The sequence below is a fragment of the Euprymna scolopes genome, chromosome 1 (genome assembly GCF_053919585.1).
Source record: "Euprymna scolopes isolate OS-2025 chromosome 1, ASM5391958v1, whole genome shotgun sequence".
Classification (NCBI taxonomy): Eukaryota; Metazoa; Mollusca; class Cephalopoda; order Sepiida; family Sepiolidae; genus Euprymna; species Euprymna scolopes.
In genome coordinates, this window is record NC_136482.1 from 81,344,149 (window position 1) to 81,364,883 (window position 20,735).

The window sequence follows — 20,735 nt, forward strand, 5'->3', positions numbered from 1 at the left end:
ACTACTATATATATATATCTTCCTGTACATCCTCGCCTAGAAATCCTGATGATGTCCCTTGAAATGGGGACGAAACGTTGATTTAATTTTGTTTTTACTCTTTTAGGTTTTTCCTTTTTATTCACATATATATATATATATATATATATATATATATATATATATATATATATATATATATGCCTACCTTCCTGTTAAACGTTCGCAACGCACACTCGTCTATCTACAACAGCTGTTAAAATCTTCCCTTATCTATCTGGATGCTTCCCAGTTGACTATAACATTGCCGTTTTCAAGTCCGATGTGAACAAGTTACTGTTGAGGCGTCCGCTGAAATAGCAAGTATTAACCAAGTTCCATAATCACAGTTTTGTCTAATCGGTTAACTGACACTCATTAACCCTTGTCCTCGAGTGAACTTTGAACCTTGTTAAGCAATAACACCACCCCAGTAGGAAAACTACTTGTGAGAATACCATGAAAAATGAGGACAGTAGTCCGAATAATCCAAGTACAAAAGACGAGTGACCATTTCGAGTTAAAATCTAGTGGTAACTTGAAATGTGTACATATGCTGAATTACCATTATTTCTAATTTACGTTTATAAAGCTGGTTTTAATATGGAAATGAGTTGATAGTTTTAAAAGGCGAAAACATAACATAGTTAAAGCCACCTCGTGTTAAGGATGGGTTTCTAAATAACGTTATTTACAAACGCATCCCTAACATAGAAATTGTGGGAAGCCTTTTTTTAACTATTTTGTATGTTCATCGTTTTCAATTATGGTTAGGATTTATTCATACGTTGCTCCGTATTTTTCGAAGCCATTTCATCACAAAAAAACATTGTCCCAATCGTAAATCTATGTATTTTTAGGTTTACTTTTCTAGAACTAGTGTGATGGAGCTCACTTTATCAACGAAAATCTAGCCCATACTGACCGGTGTTGTAGATGATGAAAACATTCTAAGTTACATGCAGATGTTAGTCAACCTTGAACAGTGGTCTATACAAATACTAAATTATCTTAAAGTGGAATTAGTGCAACGTTTAATAGTGCGGAAATGTCATAACGTGTTCAGATTCTATCGGGGGGGTATACAAATAATTTCGCTAATACTCTCCAGTAAACCATCCATCCATCAACTATTAGTAAAAAGAAAGAAATGGTCAAATAAAGAAATTATGGTGCTTGTGCACTTATTGAATCGTGCCATTTTAAATAGTATTTTCAAATTAAAAGATATTGTAAAACCTTAAGTTAATTAAATTAAATTAATTAAAAAAATGTTAGGTGAAAATACATAATAGTTTTTTATTTTTTTTATTTACATTTTCACCCCAACCAAGGCACATTGCCACTTTGATGTAGGGGGCTACTACCAAGGATATAAGCTACAGGGGTACTATGTGGGCAGCAATATGTCAGTTCACGTTACACTTGAACTTCTGCATGTCAGTACAGTTGGGAAAGCAGGAACCCGGAAGGGAATTCCAAAGTCTAGCAGTTCTGGGGAAGAAACTACTGGAGTAGAAGGCTCTCTTACATCTAGGGATTTCAACTGTGAAGTGGGGGGGGATTTTGCTGCATGTCGGGTTTGTCGGGGTATTTACTTCGAGGGAGTACAAGTGCTTGCAGCTCGTCGGAGCATTCGCCGTTAAAGTACTTGTAGAATAGGCAGAGGGATACTACATTTCGTCGATGGGACAGAGTCTGAAGCTTAGATAACAGTTCAGGGCCTATCAGGTAGGCGACTCTCTTTTGAACCTTGTCTAGGAGCGAGATACTAGTAGCAGATGCACCAGCCCAAATATGACAACAATACTTCATACATGGGCGAACGGTGGCCTTATAGAGGTACAGGATACTTTCAGGTGTTAGTAGCTTTCTAGCACGGTAGAGAGAGCCTACCTTTTTCGTAGCGGTCCTAGCAATGCTCTCAATGTAATTGTTCCAACTCATGTTTTCTGTGAACGTTAGGCCGAGGAGTTTGAAAGATGTACTTTCAGATAAAGATTCATTGTCCATTGCTATGGGTGGTAGAGAAGGTTTCTTGTAGTTATTGAAGGAAACCAGTTTAGTCTTGGCAGCATTGAATGTGACCATCCATTTATGTCCTCATTCCCCTACAGATTGGAGGTCATCCTCTAGTGTTTCTGCCATTTCTTTAGATATGTGTTCATTTGTTTTCCTGTCGTGTCTGTTATAGAGCGTGGTGTCATCAGCATCTCACAGATAGTTTTGTCAGGGAGGTCATTTATGAATATTAGGAATAATAGAGGTCCAAAGATAGATCCCTGCGACACCCCCACATGTATATCATATTGTTTAAATGTACGACTGTCAAGGACAACCTGGATGTTTCTCTTATCTAAGAAGGATTTAATTATGTTAAGTATTCTTCCAGTGATACCGTATGATCTAATTTTCCTGAGAAGACTTTCATGCCATACCCTGTCAAACGCCTTAGATATATCTAGAGCTACCGCTCTGCTTTGTCCAGTGAATGGTATATACACTCGGAGATTATAGTTAGGATGTCTGCTGTTGAATGGGCTTGCCTTAATCCATATTGTTGGTCGGTCAGAAGTTTAGCATCTGTAAGGTGATGGACTAGAGCTTGGTTAATTATGGACTCAAATATTTTGGCGAAAAGTGGGAGGAGGCTAATAGGGCGATAATTTACTGGGTCAGTTCTTTCGCCAGAATTCTTGAAAACTGGTACCACAGAAGCAGTTTTCCAGCAGGCAGGAAAGCAAGATTTATTCAGGCATTTGTTGTAAAGTTTGAAAAGAACTGGAGCTACTTCAGCAGAGCACTTTTTTAATAGCACAGCCGGGATGAGATCAGGTCCACATGCTTTTGAAGTGTCAAGATTTTTTATGATAGCATGAACCTAAGAAGGGGTGATTTTCAGATCGTCTAGTGTGGCGTCTGTCCGCAATGGAAAGTCAATGAATGGTGGTTAGCAGGGTCCAGTGTGGAGTTGGAGGCAAACCGACTGACAAGCATGGTAGCCTTCTCGGTTGCTAAGCAAACAACCCTATGATTGTTGGATAGTAGGGGAATTGTTGATTGCCCATTATTTACTACACTGTTGTAGATTTTCAAGAAGTCACGGGTTCCTAATTTCTGTGGTTCGATGCATTTTTTGGTGGTTTCAATAAATTCTCTCTTAGCTGTCGCTATTTCTTTCCTACAGTTACTTCTGGCTTCTATATACTCCTGTCTGTTTGAACTGGACTTATGTCGGTTAAATTTGCGGTACGCATGCTACCTTTGCGCGATGGCAGCTGCACAAGTAGAAGTAAACCATTGGGGAGAGTGGGGCTTGCTATAAAATTTGCGTGTGGGAATATGTGCTTCAATTACCGTTTTGAACCATTCAGTGGTCTCATTTGCGCACTGTTCAGCAGGAAGTGAAAAGATATTTCGCCATAGGGCGTCTCTGATGAGTTACAAAACACCTCTCTCCGTGTTAAAAATGGCTTTCTAAATCATAACATTTTTATACGTGCGAAATGATAAAAGAAACAGATCAAATAAAGAAACGATAAAGAAGTAATACGATTTCAAGGATATCTAATGACCAGAAATATTTACGAAACATTATAGCTCATTCTTTAACAACGGATATTTTCAAGGAATATTTTTGTTTTGGTATACGTTGCATGAGTGTAGATAAAAGTATTTCTTCTACTTACCTCCAGATGTTCATTCCTAACGGCCAATGTAATTGCACTTCTGCTTAATCGATCTTCGCAGTCAATATTGATTTCGGAATTATTCTCCAAGAGGCGAACCATTCCAGGATAGTCACCAATTTCAACTTTATGCAAGAATTCAGCTTCATTGCTTTCATGCTGTTGTTTTGGAACAAATAAAATAAAAGATTGTAAAGAAAAACTAAAGACAAAATAGTAAAGAAATATCCCCAAAGGAATAAAAAAAATATACACATAAGACAAATTAAGGCTATACAAAAAAGAAATGCCAACAAGAGAAAGACAATGATAAAAAGGAGAAAAAGACAAAGAGAAGAAAAATAAGATAAAATGAACAGCAAAAGGAAAAAGGCAGAGAGATAAAGAAAGAGAGAGAGAGAGAGAGAACATTAGAAACAAAATAGCTTAAGATCAAGGAAGACAACGGCAAAAAAAAGAAGCACAAAATAGACAAAGATAAAGCAAGAGGAAAGGTAGAAAAGAAATCAAATATACAAAAGACAAAGCAATCTTCGTTTTCAGGCAAGAATGAAAGTGTAGTATATGTTCTGCTCTAAACCAGAGAAGGATAAATCCTTTTTCTACTGGATTATTTTTGTTGCATGATCTGGCGTGCTACATTCCGTTTTCTGCTGGGCGATCGACTTCACGGTGAATGCACAGGAAAAATTTATTCTGATTAATGTTTATTATTTTCCAATTTTAGAATAAGCAAACGATTACAAATAGTCAATTGAACATGTAAAACAGCATTTCAAAATAAAGAAAAAAAAATTATAGCAATGCAAAACAATGTAAAATACCATTTGAAAAACATTTCAAATAAAAGTTTTTTTAATATTTTTACTACTTTAAAATATATTTTATGTTAGCATATCGCATGAACATAAAACCATTCTGAACAAAAAGTTCGTTTGCTTATTCTAAAGCTGAAAAACACTAAATATTAATCAAAAAGAACTTTTCTAGGGCATTCGCTGTGATGCCGACCATTCAGTAGAAACAGGAACTAAAAAAAAAAACACGCGCAACTTATAAGTACCCCCCCCCCCGCGCAAGAAAAAAGTCAATATAAAGAAAAGTAAACTGTCTTACCGATCCTGTTGGACTTTGCAAATCATCGTTAGAAAATCCTTTAATGTACCGAAAACGTTTACGTGTATTCCTCCAAACATCCTAAAAAGACACAATCCAATTTTAAATCAAATGGAAATGGTCAAATAACCGAGTTTGCGCAGCAAAAGTTGTGCGAACATTTTTTTAATAAACGCCATAATTTGGCAAATCAGAAGTTTAAAGTCCGCTACAAACAATGTCCGGTCGGATTCAGTTCCCGATATTAAATCCTTCTGGTTTTGAGTCGCTTACTCTAGTGATTTGCCAAGTGTTCTACAGATTTTCATTTATTAATTTAATAAATCAAAGTACAGAATAGTTCCCGAAACCTTGCACGTTAAGAATGTGAATGATCTGCAGTTTACTGATCGTGCTAATATAACAACGCTGTTATTTAGACAACCATTCTTAACATGGAGTAGAGTATTTAACTATTCTGTACTTTCACCTAAAAAATTTATTAAAATTGATAAATTTAGAAAACGGAAACTCTCGCCAGAAGTTATATTACGAAGTTTGGTAATATAAGAAACGCCATTTGACCGGACACCGTTTGCTGTGGACCAAGTCGGGATTCTGGTTTGCCCATTATTATCTCTATGAAAACAAACAAATAAATAACTTACTAACAAAATTCGAAGTTTTGCCGTCTCCGGAGCTAGATGCTCGTCTGTATTTTCTTCCATTTGCTTTATCGCTTCTTTAATGATTATAGTTAGATACGGAAAAAAAAATATTTCGGATCGTTTGACTTTTGACTGGCAATTTTTTTGTCGCACGTTTAAAAAGGAAGTAAAGCAATTGTTTTTTTTTGTTGTTTTTTTTTTCTTATATATCAAATATTTAATTCCATCAGGATTTGAATTCCAACGTTTCGAATTGATGTATTTATACCGTTCTATTTTTCTGTAACAAGGTTTTTCGTTCCTATTAATTCACTGATAATAAATATTCGCATAAAAATAAGAATCAATTTAAAATAAAAATAAATTTTTACCCCGTCAAAAGATTTATAAAGCATTTATTCTTCGTCAATAAAAAAAAAGAAATAAAACATTATACAAGATTTTTAATTGCTAAACAAACTGGAATGTTTTTTTACACACAACTAGTTCTAGGTGGTAATGTTTATTAAATCTAATTTAACGAAGTTATCTTTATAATGTAAAACTTAATTATAGTTATCGCTCTCCCCAATTTCAGAAATTATCTTTGTAAATATAATCCTTTTAACGATTTAATTTAAATTAATTTTCTATTAGAAATATTGATATAACTAGCAGGCTGCCCAGCATTGCCCGGTCGTAAAATACACTTAAATATGATATTTTGATTAATGTAGATTTCGTATTTATTATATTGGGCCCAATATATAGTAAGGATTTAAAAAGTAAAAAAAAAAAATAAAAATAAAAAAATGAAATAAAATGATTCGGGCGCCACACCGAGAATCAAAACCAAAACATTTAGCTTACAATTTACTTTTTCCTTTGACGTTAATACCTGAGCTATGAAGACATGTTTGCTGCAAGGCTAAAAATTAAAATATGAACCAATAACGATTACTATTGTTACGGATGCATATTCATAATTCTGGCAAATTCCATTTCTTTAATTTTCACACTTTTACGCACCAATTTTCCCGGAACCCAAAATATAAAGTTCCACATGGGTTCGAATGTCTGTAGACCAAAAACTGACAGGAGTTTGGTAGGCAAAATTTTTTAAACAAATATATAGACGCATACATAAATATATATAGAAAGAGGTTTGTGTTTACTGAAAACTTTTTACGCAAATATTACACAAGTATAAATCATGTAGAATACATGCAGGAATATAATTACACTAAAGATGATCATCCAATAAGAAAAGCGAAAAACTAATAAGGAATTAATTAAAATGAGTGTTTAAAAAATATGCAAATAAGCTAAATCTTTTGCAGATGAATTCGAATTCCACTACCTATGTATAATAAAATTGTATTTTCTTTTTAACTAAATAGAAAAAAAATGGTTTTTGATATGAATATCAATACAAAAAAAATTATAGGAATATAGATAGATATAGTAGCAAAACAAAAATATTAAAAATATATTGTTTAATCCAAACTTGTTTTAATTGGATGCTTGAATATACGCATTTAAAACATATTTTTGCTTGTGTAGTTCTGTACTCATTTGAAACAGGTCACAAAAAGTAGACAATTTCCAAATTGTCTCAATGGCTTATAATATCACTTGGATGTAATTAAAACTAATTAAGTGACAAATGAGACAGTTTTAAAAGCTGCCACATTTTTTTAGTTGGTAACGAGAAAATGTATTTTAAAAGCAATTTTTTTTTTATCGGATCCACAGAATTGTTGCTTAAAAAGTGACGTTTACAGGACTCGGTTCTCTGGTCTGGCTGGAAAGTTTCTGAATAAGAGTTAGATTGTGTATGGTCGTCTTTTTTGTTTTCGTTTTTTTGAAGGTGAGGGGGTGTGATTTTGTCGAAATCATGCAATCATTAGAGATGGTCACACCGAAATTTTCGAACGCTCAGTAGTCTTTGCAACCGCGGATATGTAGATGCTAATATTTTTTTATAACATCTTCCAGTAATGCGTGCCCATGTTTCGCCCTCCAAAAATTAATTCGGATTTGGGATCCTGACTTTAATGCACAGCGAAAATATTAATGGCGTTATAGTTACTTGCCATATTAGGTTCGGTTTTTTTTTTTTCAGTTTAATACTCCTAGTGAAAAGTTTCAATCCACCTCTTCTTAGATATGAGTGAAATAATAGGGTAGTCTTTAATCAAGCCTCGGTAAAGCATCTAATCTAGGAGAAGGAAGATGTCTTAAATGATTACAATCGGTTAGGTAGATCATCGAGCACTGGTACTATAGTCACTTGCTTGATAGAAAGAGTAGGTGTTGTTCTCCTCTACTTAAGCAAAATCCATGTTTGGAAGTAATCCATATAGCTTTATATTGTTGTCTAATGAAAAGTTCATATTAATTTCTTTTAAGATTAGACATCTTACAAATATTTTTTTTTTTAAGAAAGTCTTCGTTTTATCCTTAGTTTTGAAAAACAAAATCACTTTTCATTGTTTTTTCGGAGAATATTTCCCTTCAAATTTAGTAACAATATTTTATGTAAAATAGATAATTTATGACTAATATTTAAAATGTTATGTAATCAGTTAAGCAACAATTAAAACTGAATGATTTATCTTCTTATAAATTTTACACAGCACTAAAGCTAAAGTTCGATAACTACACGTCATCAAATTCCAATTTCAATATAGATAAGAAGCCGGTACAATGAAAGCCTAGTTAGGATATTTGTTGTTGGTATTGAATAAAATGTCGAACTTCAAAACTAATTCATTATTGTGAATGTAACTTTTCCTTCGATAAAGACGGAACATTTTTCTGTTGCAAAACAGAACTGAAAATGATACGTCATTAGTCCAAAACATTTAAGTAGAGTTTTGCAGTAGTTGCATCGAAACTGTTGTACGCATATCAGGGAGGATGTAATTGATCCATGAATTAAATCGAATAAAACTATCTCATTTCAAATGCGATTATCCTCGATGTCCAGAGATTAAGTCACATTCGACGTCTGAAGTGTGTGTGTGTGTGTATATATATATATATATATATATATATATATATATATATATATATATATATATATATATATATAAGGAAATTTGTCTGCGTGTCTTTAAGTTCGTTTCCTATGGACTCGAAAGCCGCTGGACCGGTTTTTATGAAATTTCACACGAAGGTACTTTAGGTATTATATCGGAATGTCTTCAATAAATATCGATAATCAATAATAGAAATAATCCGATGAAAGAAGAAACAGGCGATTTTGACCAAAGTTAACACCTTACACAGCCTAACATCACAGGTGCATGTGAGAATTTTTTTATTACTACACAAGCTGAAAGTCCCAACATATGAAATCAAAAGTAGGTTATTTGATGTAACAGGGGCGCGTTCGAAATGAATGTTGCTGTTTAAAGCACAATTGAACCATGATTTTTTTACATAGGTATCACCACTTATCAAGGCCCAGAGACCACTCGAGGATAAGGGTTAAGAGTGTACAGTAGTCAATTCGATAATATAGTAATCGCTAGTAGTGGAAATTCGGTAAATTTGTTAACTTAAGTGGAACGGCTCATGACAAACTTGTTTACGTTGGACTTGAAGACAATCATATTGTAGTCAGCTGGAAACCAGGAAAACGGAAGACAATTCCACAGGAATGCAGTTCTAAGAAAGAAACTTTGCTCATGGAATCTACGTTTACGTTTAGCTACAGATAAAGAGTGGGGGGAATTATTGATAGTTTTTTCAGCTAGTCTAGTGTTTCTTGTGAAAGTTTGGCGAGGGGGGACCATAGATTGAAGCTCAGTCGAGCACTTGCCATGAAAATAACGATAAAGCAGAGACAAGCTCGTAACATCTCTTCTGTGAGATAGAGGTTGCTTGGAAGAGAAAAGGACATCTCCTATGATGCTACGAAGTCTATTTTGAACTCTATCAAGGTAGGACAACTCCTTTCTAGCTGCTCCTGCCCAGATGTGGCAACATTACTCCATCCTTGGATGTATCTGGCTCTTATATAGATAGAGAATTTCATCAGCAGTGAGATATCTACTGGATCTATAGAAGAATCCCACCATTTTTCCAGCGGCCTTGACAACAGATTTGATGTACGTGTTCCATTTCAGATCAGAAGCTTGTCAAAACATGACGCCTCCCCAAGGTGAGAGACATCCATTTCAATTGATGCCAGATGGGGATCAGAGCTTGATGATGTAAATATAATAGCTTGGTTTTAGATGCATTAAAAGTAACCAGCCATTTTCCCCCATTGTACCACATGCTCAAGATCAGAGGAGAGAGAATCGGAGATAACTTGGTCGTTTACGATCTTAGATGTGCTATCATAGATGGTAGTTTACAGTCTTAGATGTGCTACCATAGATGGTAGTATCATCAGCATAAATGTCTACGAATGATGTAAGGATGTGATTTGGAAGATCATTAATGTAGATCAGGAAGAGAGTTGGGCCCAGGATGGACCCCTGAGAGACTCCAGCATTAATACTGTGAGCTTCTGATTTTTGCCCCTCAACTACTACTCTTATGACCCTATCAGAGAGAAATGATTTAATAATTGAGAAGACATATACCATAGCTGGATATCTTGTGAAGTAAACCTTTATGCCATACCCTATCAAAGGCCTTTGATATGTCAAGAGCAATTGCCCTAGAAAGGTTGCTTCTGTCGAGAGATTCGCTAATCCTATGAGATATAACTGTATGCTCTAGCAGAACGGAAACTATATTGTGTGTCACTAAGGTTATTTTTGCTGAGATGGTTGATTCCAGAAACTTACTCATGACGCACAGGAGACTTATTGGCCTGTACTGAGAGGGAGATGAGCGATCACCTGAATTCTTAAATACAGGGCATTCTGATGAGATTTTCCAGGGTGACGGGAAGCAACTCTCCTTAAGACAACGTTTAAACAACTTTGTAAGTATGGGCGCTAGTTCTGGTTGAAGTTTTTTGATTACTATAATTGGAATACCGTCAGTGCCGGTTGCTTTACTGGAATCAAGGCTTTTGATTAGCTTGGCAACATCACGTACATATATTTGTATATCACATAGCGTGTTTTCTTATACAAAAGGAAAAATTTGGGGTTTGCGGCCTTGGTCGCGAAGGGTAGAATTAGCTGCAAAGTTCTTGACAAAGAGTTTGGCTTTGTTTGATGCTTACGAGATTACCTCAGGTCCATTGATGATAGTTGGCATAGAGCACACGCTTCTGTTCAGGATTCTGTTTGCTATTTGCCAAAACTGGTAGGAACCAAGCCGCTGCTCAGCTAATTAAACTTAAATTTTTTTTTTTTACACAGTGATCACCACTTATCAAGGCCCGGAAGCCACTCAGGGATAAGGGTTATTGCAAGTACATTACGTTAGTGAGGAGATTTGCTGATATGTTTACTTAAGGGAGCGGTTCATTAGGAATTTGTTAACATTGGACTTGAAGACAACCAAGTTGTAGTCCGGAGGGAAGCAGGCAGACGGAACAGAGTTCCACAGGCGTGCAGTTCTAAGAAAGCCATTATCACCGCACAACCAGTAAAACCCGGCATATAAAATCAACAGAAGGTTCTTTGATATAACATTCAAGCCATTATTTATAAAAAATAATTTTAAAATATCAACAGTGGGTTGTCTAGAGTGAACCAAGTCTATGATAGAGGAATGTGTACCGTTATTGGTTCCCAATTAGAGTTTGATTGAAAAAGGTCGATTTCAGCGATTTCGATGATAATAAAATGAATGGGAGTATGAAACATTCGTTTATCAGCATTCAATCCCGGGCAACAATGAGTCTCCCTGCTAGTTTATATATATATATATATATATATATATATATATATATATATATATATATATATATAAACCTCACGTATTGACTTAATCCTTTACAATTGTTCCGCAGACAGAAAATTTACTGTCTGCTTCGGCAGACGGCGAAAGTCCAAATGAGAAAGAGAATATATGCTTTTTAGGATTATGAGTGGATATTAACAAAATATGATAAATATGGAGAGAAAAAAAAGAGAAGAAAAAGGGGAGATAGAAAGAAGGACAGAAGCATGCATTTGCGTCGGGATCAAATTAAGTTGAATTGAAGAGTGACGTGTGTGGGGGTTACATATCTGAAATGAACTGAGCGTGTCAGAATGCAGACGCTTCCATGATTGGGGTGGGGGTAAGGTTTTTTCAGCCGCAATGTTAGCATACGTCTAGTTGATTGCATTTTAACATAATCATATATATCCTTTTTATACGCACTAGATTTGTTAAGTAGGAAAGCATTTATATGACAAATAGTTAAAATATGTCCAGTTAGTTATATTTAATATACGTCCTATTATTTATATTGGGTCTGCGGCAATTGCGTGATATGGGTAGAAGTAAGAAATAATTAGAAAAAATAGAGGGTTAATAATAAGGAAAGAACAAAGGGGGAAATATTAGGATTGAAAAAAGTTTTAAATTTATTGGATGAGCATTTGATGTGAAGGGGTGTTGTTTAAATAATTAATGGGCTTAAATTTATACAAATAAAGAATAAAGAAAAAAATGGATATCTAAAAAGACTAACATAGCTAAAATATACATATGAAACTTATGCTAAAGACAGTACTAATCTTATGGCCGGTTACTGGAAGCTCAGCACGCCACTGTTCGACGTGGAATGCTATCGTGTCGGGCTACTACTAACCATTTTTTTTATACTCATGTTCACCCCTTACAAAGCATATCGTCACTTGGACGTAAGGGGCTACTATTTGGGGCCATGTATAGAAAAAATTAACAAGATATTTGTTTATGTTACATTTAAACTTCGGCATATCAGTACAGCCAGGGAAGCATGCAGCAGGAAGGGTACTCCAAAGTCTAGCTGTTGGAGGGAAGAAACTATTAGAATAGAAAGATTTCTGGCATTTAGGGACATCAACAGTGAAGGGGTGAGATCTTATTGCTAAGTGGGTTTGTTGGGAATATGTACGTCGAGGGGGTACAAGTGAAACGAGTTCATCAGAACACATTCCACATTAAAATATTTGTAAAATACATACAGTGATGCGTCGATGGGACAGGGGCTGGAGCTTAGTTGATAGTGGGACCGATTAGATTGACAACTCTTTTTTGAACTTTATCTAAGAGGGAGAGACTAGTGGTAGATGCACAAGCCCAGATGACAACAATACTCCATGCATGGGCGAATGGTAACCTTGTAAAGGTACAGGATACTCTCAGGTGTGAGTAATCCTCTAGCTCGATGGAGGGAACACCTTCTTTGCAGCCGTTGGAATGTGCTCTATGTATTTGTTCCAGTTTATATTATCCGCAAATGTTAGGTCGAGGAGTTTGAAGGTAGAATTCTCAGGTAGGGTGCTATTTGTCATAGATATAGGGGGTTGGAGAGGCGTCTTATAATTGTTAAAGGAAATCAGATTAGTTTTACTAGCATTAAATGTTACCACCTATGTGCAGTCCCATTCCACTATAGTCTGGAGGTCATTTTCTAACGATTACGCCATTGTCTTAGATTTATGTACATCTGTTCTTCCCTCATGCATATTATAGAGCGTTGTATCATCAGCAAATATACCCATCTCGGACACAATATTATCAAGAAGGTCGTTTATGAATATCAGGAATAATAATGGTCAAAGGAGTGAGCCCTGAAGTACTCCCGCATTAATGTTATGCTGCTTGGGTGTACGTCCGTCAATGACAACCTGTATGCTTCTATCGTCTAAGAAGGATCTAATTATATTTAGTATACGTCCAGTTATACCGTACGATTTAATTTTCATTAGTAGCCCTTTATGTCAGACTTTGTCAAAAGCCGTGGATATATCAAGGGCTACAGCCCTGGCTTCACCCGTCTTATCCAGTACATGGTAAATGCGTTCAGAGATGACTGTTAAAATATCTGCCGTAGAACAAATTGCCTGAATCCATACTCTTTGTTAGAGAGATTTGCTTTATCGAGGTGGTGAACTAGTGCTTGATTAATTAAGGTCTCAAAGATTTTAGCAAAGAGTGGGAGAAGACTAATGAGGTGATAATTGAGAGGGTCTGTTTTTTCACCAGAACTCTTGTACACTGGTACCACAGACGCTATCTTCCAGCTATTAGGGAAGCAAGATTCAGCAAGGCACTCTCTGATAGGCTCATAAGAGTAGTTGTTGATGGGCAAAAATCAGAGGGTGCAATATTAATGCTGGAGTTCCTCAAGGGTCCATCCTAGGCCCAACTCTCTTCCTGATTTACATCAATGATCTCCCTAAACACATACTTAAATTATTCGTTGACATCTATGCTTATGACACGACCATCCAGGGCAACACATCAAAGGCTGTAAATGACAAAGCTCTCTCTGATTCTCTCTCCTCTGATCTTGAGCGCGTGGTTCAGTGGGGGAAGACGTGACTGGTTACCTTTAATGCATATAAAACCAAACTCCTATCCTTACATCATCAACGCTCTGATCTCAATCTGGCATCAATTGAAATGGATGGCTTTCGTCTAGGAGAAGCCCCGTGTTTTGACAAGCTTCTGGGCTTGACCTTCACTCCTGATCTGAAATGGAACACGTACATCAAGTCTGTTACCAAGGTCGCTGGAAAGATGGTGGGATCCTTCTACTGCTCCAGAAGATATCTCACTACTGATGCAATTCTCTATCTATATAAAAGCCAAGTAGTCCAAGGATGGAATACTGCTTCCATATCCTGCCTTGACAGAGTACATCCTATCGTTCCTTGACAGAGTACAAAATAGACTTCGTGGCTTAGTGGGGATACCCTTTTCTCTTCCCTGCAACCTCTCCCCCACAGAATAGACGCTGCAAGCCTATCTTTGTTTTATCGTTATTTCCATGGCAGGTGCTCGTCTGAACTCCAATCTCTGGCCCCTCCTCGCCAATCTTTCACGAAAAACACTCGTCTAGCTGAATCCACTGTCAAAAACTTTCCCCACCCTTTATCTATGCCTAAATCAAAACGTAGATTCCATGAACAAAGCTTATTTCTTAGAACTGCACGCCTGTGGAACTCTGTTCTGTTTGCCTGCTTCCCACCTGACTACAACTTGGATGTCTTCAAGTCCAACGTAAACAAATTCCTGATGAACCGCTCCTTAAGTAGACACTTTATTAAATTTCCACACTAACGTACTGTACTTACAATAACACTTATCCCTGAGTGACTTCCGGGCCTTGATAAGTGGTGACCACCTTGTAAAAAAAAAGGCATTTATTGCAAAGCTTGGAAAGTATGGGGGCTAGCTCGGCTGAACATTTCTTAATTAGTATAGCAGGGATGAGATCAGGCCTACACGCCTTTGAAGTGTCCAAGTTTTTTTTATGAATTTGCAGACATGAGAAGGGGTGACTTTTACATCAGCTAATGTGGCTTCAATCCGCATAGGGAAATTTGGTAGGGAGTTGTTTGTTGGATCTAAGGTGGAGTTGGATGCGAATCGTCGTACAAGCAATTCCGTATTTTCCATTGTCATGCGTGCAACCTTCTGGTTGTTGCTCAGTGGAGGAATTACTGATTGCTATTCATTCACTACACTATTATAGATTTCCCAGAAATCACAAGTTCATATTTTGCGATTCTATGCGTTCCCTGATTTGTTCAGCATGCTTTCTTTTGGCTGTTGCTATTTCATTCTTACAATGATTTCTAGCATCTACGAATTTTTGCCTATTTGTATTTGATTTATGACGTACAAAAACGGCGGAATGCATGCTGTCTTTATGCAATGGCAGCTGCACAATCTGAAGTGAACCCTGGGTGTGAGTGGGGCTTGCTATAATACTTCCGTGTAGGAACATGTGTTTCCATGCCTGCTTTGCACCATTCAGTTGTCTCATTGGCTAACTGTTCAGCAGAAAGAGAGAAGGTATCGGTCTATGGGTCATCTCGGATGTGTTCTCTAATGACTTCCCAGTCAGCCCTGTTGTAATACCTTGTTGTTTTGAGCAATGGTGCCTCACCTTGAGTTTGGGATTTAAATGTGATGTCAACTGATACCACTATGTAGTTTGCGTTACCAAGTGGACTTACGGCGGGAATTGACGGTGTCTGTAATCGGGAATAAGTGGTGAGTCAAAATTAAGGAATCTGTAAGGTCTTTTTCTGCCGACTTTAACAGACTCGATCTAGAATCTAGGACTGCCACAGTGATACTTGAATCCAGATTAGATAGGACGCTGGAGAATGGGGATAGTGCTATCGTTAATATAATTATGGCACGGCGTATCTCCTTGGCTGAAAAGGAGCATCAAGCTCTAGTATTTCGGACTAGATTAGATTAAAAAGAATGCCTCAGGAAGCAACAAACATGGCCGCTGATCTGCGTGCAGCATAGCTTTTTCATGCTGCCGATCGGTACACTGCACGTGTCACCTTGCCGGATGGGCGTACCGTGAGTAAAAACGAAAGTGTTCTACGAGGGGGGGGGGGCGTTTCTGTCTCGTTTTCAAAAACTTTATTCCGGGGAACCTGGTCTGTCATTGGAACAATTCGACACAATTTTGCTGAATTTTCTCGCCTTTCGGCGACCGAAGTGTCTAAGTGTGAAAGTAACGGAGGTCACTAAAGCCTTAAAGCCAATCGGCATTAACAAGTCTCCGGGGATCGATAGTCTGCCTTACGAAGTATATTTGAGCATGTAGCACATCTGTGTTCCTTTACTGCCAGTTTTATTTAACTCATGGTTTAGAAAGTACTTTACCACATGGACATTATGAAGCTGTTACGCAAGAGCAAACATGGTGAGGATGTTAGATAATTATTGGCACTTAACGATGTTTAACGCAGAGTTAATGATTTGGGTCAAGATTGTTGCTAATCGTCTGCAGCTCGTCTTAGCTAGTCTAATTAACTCTGATCAAATTTATGCCATGAAGGGCAGGACAATTTAGGATAACCTGCAATCGATACGCTTGAGGACAGAAAAGTCAACACGGCGGTTGTGCTGATCAAATTAGCCCAAAGCCTTCTATAGGGCTGACCATTGATACTTGAGGGGCTGTTTTAATGATGCAGTTTCGCTTGTAGGTTCACCTCCTTTATGCAGAAGAAATTGGGATAGGATCGAGGTCCTTCAGCTGATCCCGATCTATTCGTCAAGGTTGTTTTTTATCATCAATGCTCTATGTGCTTGCGTTGGAATATTTCCTTCGCAAGCTAAGGGTAAATCCGGTTCTAGGCGGTATCACTTTACAGGACGCTTCCTCCACGGTAAAGCACTCCGCCTATGCCGACATTATATAACAGTACTTATAACGAGCAATGTCAAGATTAATGTCGTCGGCACAGAAATCAGATTGTATCAAGCAGTAGTAGGGGCCAAAATTAACTGTGACAAGTCTTTTGGCTTGCGCATTGGTTCTTGGAGGGGAGTCTCACTTCAAAGACCCTTTGACTGGAGTGACAGACATTGCAAGATACTCGATGTCTGGTTTTGGGTCCTGACCTTCAGCTGGACAACATTCGTCGGAGGTTTTGAAAACGATACGGTCCACAGCTAGTCTGTGGATCAGCAGAAACCTTCCGTTAAAGGGAAGAGCGGGTTGTGCGTTTCGCATATATATCCGATCCTTTTATACCGTCTTTCAATTCTTCCTCTCGCGTCGGATACATTGGTACGTTTGCAGCGAGCTTTTTTCATGTGTTGTGGATTGGAAGGTCCCGTATTTGCTATCTCCATCCTTCTGAGGGCTCTCTGGGTATGTTAAATGTGAAGATTCGTCACAACAGGCTTAGGCTCTATTACCTAGATCGTATGTATACGCAAATTAAGGGAAATGGTGACTTCTGGAAAGAAGACACTAAGAAAATATTCTCGGCTTTGAGAACTGTGCACTTGTCCGATAGAGGATGCACACAAATTGCCCTGAAATGAGTGCTCCTTCTATCGCGAGTTCATTGCGCATTGAAGTACCCTCTTAGGGTGAAAGAAAGCCTCTCTAACACTCTGCTGTTATCTCGAAAGGCATTATATCGGATGTTAGTGAGTGGGTCCGTGAGGGATGATATGAATCATGGGCTCGCTTTGACGAGGGGCAGCTTCGTTCGATCTGGCGCTGGGCGCCCAGGTTTGGGTGTCTCACTAACGCCAAGGCATCTCTATTTGTCAATGGTGTGGCGATGAAACCCGACTTCATGTCATGCCTTCGTCTATTGTCGCATCGCTGTGGCGCTGACTGAGTTTGTTGCAGGTTTCATGGTTCACATGCTAAACGTGTCGTCTTTTACCTGGGGGGTAAGCTACTTGACAAATGAATGCATTCAAAGAAGCAGGAAGTCAGCAGATACAACGGTGAACCTAAAAAAGTAAGGCCGGGGTTCACCTCCATGTTCGGGAAACCAATTGAAATACTATCATCAACAGATAGTGCCCCCCTCAAATTGATCGTTCCGAATTTCCTAACCTTAGCAAAAGCAGTAAAACTAAAAATGAAATGAGGAAAGAAGAAAAAAATCAAGAAACATGAGGGAAAAAGATCCCGGCAAGAATAAATTCCTGGAAATGAGAAAAATTGAAAAGGATCTAAGACCCACTCACCAGTTAAAAGCCCAGGACCAAGTTCCATACAAGCCACCCCACCAATATCATTATAAATACGGGTAAATTCCTAAATCCCATACCCAAGATAATACATCCCCCATCGTGGCGCCCATTAGAAAAACTTAAAATTAATACCCCTAAGTCCGGTACTAGTGCAGAGAGTGATCCGGACGTAACTCAGCCACTGCTCGGCTGTCACCGGAACACTGACATCAACAGCCGGAGTAAGCCCAGCGTCGCCGTTCCATAAAGCTGAGCCACTGAAAATGAGGCGCGATGTTTTTCAACGCGGCGCGCGTTGCAAATTCAAAGCAGCAGACGACAATTTAGAAGAGGAAGAAAAGAAAAAAGAAAAAGTAAAAAACAAAACAAAAACAAAACACACATAAGAAAAAAAAGTGTAAAAAAAATATGAATTTCACATCTTTATGTGACCAACTCAAAACTCCAGCTGGAAGTACTGGATTTTTTGCCAACAAAATAAAAATTACTGGCAAAGTCGAAAACGTGATGCGGACACAGCTGTCAGTTTATGAGAAGAGCAAAAGTCAGCGATGGCTATGCCTGGAGGTGTCAGGCTAGCAATTGCCCAACGTATAATTCACTAAGGACTGGCACATTTTTCGCCAAGTCCAGGCTTACAATAGCAACAATTATCAAAATCATTTACTTGTGGGCCTACACGCGAGCCACGAAAAAAGATCTCCCACGCGAATGCGGTTTAGGTCATCACACACCATTGCCGATTGGAAAAATTTCCTGAGAGACATCTGTGGAGAATATTTTCTCAGAAATCCCCGGCAGATAGGGGGCCCGGGCCATACGATAGAAATAGACGAGGCAGTATTCAATCGCCGAAAACATAACGTAGGCCGACTAATCACACCAGTCTGGGTCTTCGGGGGATACGACCCCGCCGAAAAGGAGGGTTTCTTGGTGAGTGTACCAAACCGGAATGCAGAAACCCTCCTTCCCTTAATAAAACAGTATATTCTGCCGGGGACCACGGTCGTATCAGCAACAACAAAGTGTGTGTGTGGGGGGGGGGAGAGAAGGGTATCGCCACTTGACGGTGAACCACAGCCTTCATTTTGTAGATCCCGAAATGAAGGCTACGTTGAATCATGTGGAACAAATGTTTCACTTTTCACGTTTTTCTAAAAAAAAAAAAAAAAAAAAAGCGACTTCTCCTCCCACCCCCCAAAAAAAATGTTTGGTTTGTTTTTTTGTTTTTTTTTGTAAAAAACAATGTTTCAACGTTACACGTTTTTCTATAAAAAAACAAAAAAAAAGACCCCCCCCCAAAAAAAACAGTTTTGTTTCTATTTTTCTTGTAACAAAAAAAGAAAAAAATATCTTTGAAAGTATTGTTTTGGACTTACCAGTGAAACTTTAATTGAACTAACAACGAATGTTTAAAATTATTTTTCCATAAAAAAGATATTTATATATATAAAAAAAATATGTTATACCATTTTCCTTTATCGCTAATAAAACTTTAAAGTTCCAAGGTAAGTTTTCCTTTTCTTTTTCTTGTAATGCTATGCGCCGCTCGGCTTAATTTCCTCAGCGACACTCGGCTTACTCCGGCTGTTGACGTCAGTGTTCCGGTGACAGCCGAGCAGTGGCTGAGTTACGTCCGGATCACTTTCTGCACTACTACCCTAAGTCCTAATATAGCGGAAGCTGCTCAGGCCACAATCCATCTGTGGTCTTAGAGAAAGCTTACTTTAAAGGGTCGAGTTCGCACATTTACCCACTCCTCCTTTACAGTCTGCGTTTCCAATTTCGGAGACCTCACTAGTGTCTAGTGTGTTTTTTCAATTTCTTTTGGCGTGGAAAGAAAGCCATAGTTAGACGGAAGATCTGTTATCTACATCCGTCTGAAGGCGATCTTGGGATGTCAAGTGTTTAAATTCGTCGATATACGCTTCGTCTAATCGACGAATATGTAGATCTTATTAGTGAAACGGTGAATTCTGGAAAGAAGACACCATATAAAGTCTTCCCAGCTTTGAAAAGTGTAAATTCGGTTGAGGGGGGCACACAGGTTGCCCCGAAAGAAGTGTTTGCTTTATCCCAAGTGTCGATAATCCTTGAAGTTCCTTCTTCGAGTGAAAGAAAACCTCTCTGACACCCGAGTATTGTCCCGTAAGACACTATGTAGAGTTATGGTAATGCGATCTCTTCGAGACGATAGGACTGAGGGGCTCGGTTTACGAATGGGGAGCGCCGCTTAATAAGGCCTTCGGCGCCTGGGATGAGCTATTTCGATAATATTGAAGCATTACTAACCTGAATCATCATCATCAGAAATGCTCTCTGGGTCAGCAAAAGACTTTGTAGCGGGATTTGCAGAGCCACCCATTTGTGTCCGATGCGGAGACTGGCGGATGATATTGATTATACTTTCTTCCACTGCGTTATCGTGCGTCCACTGTGCGAGTTAGTTGAAGGCTTCGTGGTTTTCACATTTGTTGAACTGGACAGTTCTTTATCCTGGACGTTGAACGGACGGGTCTTTGTTGAACGGACAGTTCTTTGTCCTGAATCCGGTTTCGTTATGCTGGAATTGAGCTCCGACAAGGAAAAGGGAAGAACGCTGTGACTTCTTTGCTTATTAGCCGTCATGAGAGATGTGATTTGGTCGATGCGACGGAATAAGCATTGGGCTAGAGAACGTGAAATTTTCTTC

The 20,735-nt window shown here is 38.1% G+C and overlaps 1 protein-coding gene across 1 annotated transcript in view; it reads right to left on the reverse strand.

Annotated features, from left to right (window-relative positions):
* The window catches only part of LOC145280649 (short transient receptor potential channel 7-like), an 84,797-nt gene extending 64,389 nt beyond the window's left edge, over positions 1 to 20,408 (reverse strand). Inside the window, exons 1-4 of the mRNA XM_080132171.1 lie at positions 20,336 to 20,408; positions 5,356 to 5,441; positions 4,824 to 4,904; positions 3,708 to 3,866 (exon numbers count right to left, since the gene is read on the reverse strand). Of these exons, the coding sequence (XP_079988297.1) occupies positions 3,708 to 3,866; positions 4,824 to 4,904; positions 5,356 to 5,441; positions 20,336 to 20,408 (399 nt within the window). The remainder of the gene's footprint in view (positions 1 to 3,707; positions 3,867 to 4,823; positions 4,905 to 5,355; positions 5,442 to 20,335) is intronic.
* Between the last annotated feature and the right edge of the window lie 327 nt (positions 20,409 to 20,735).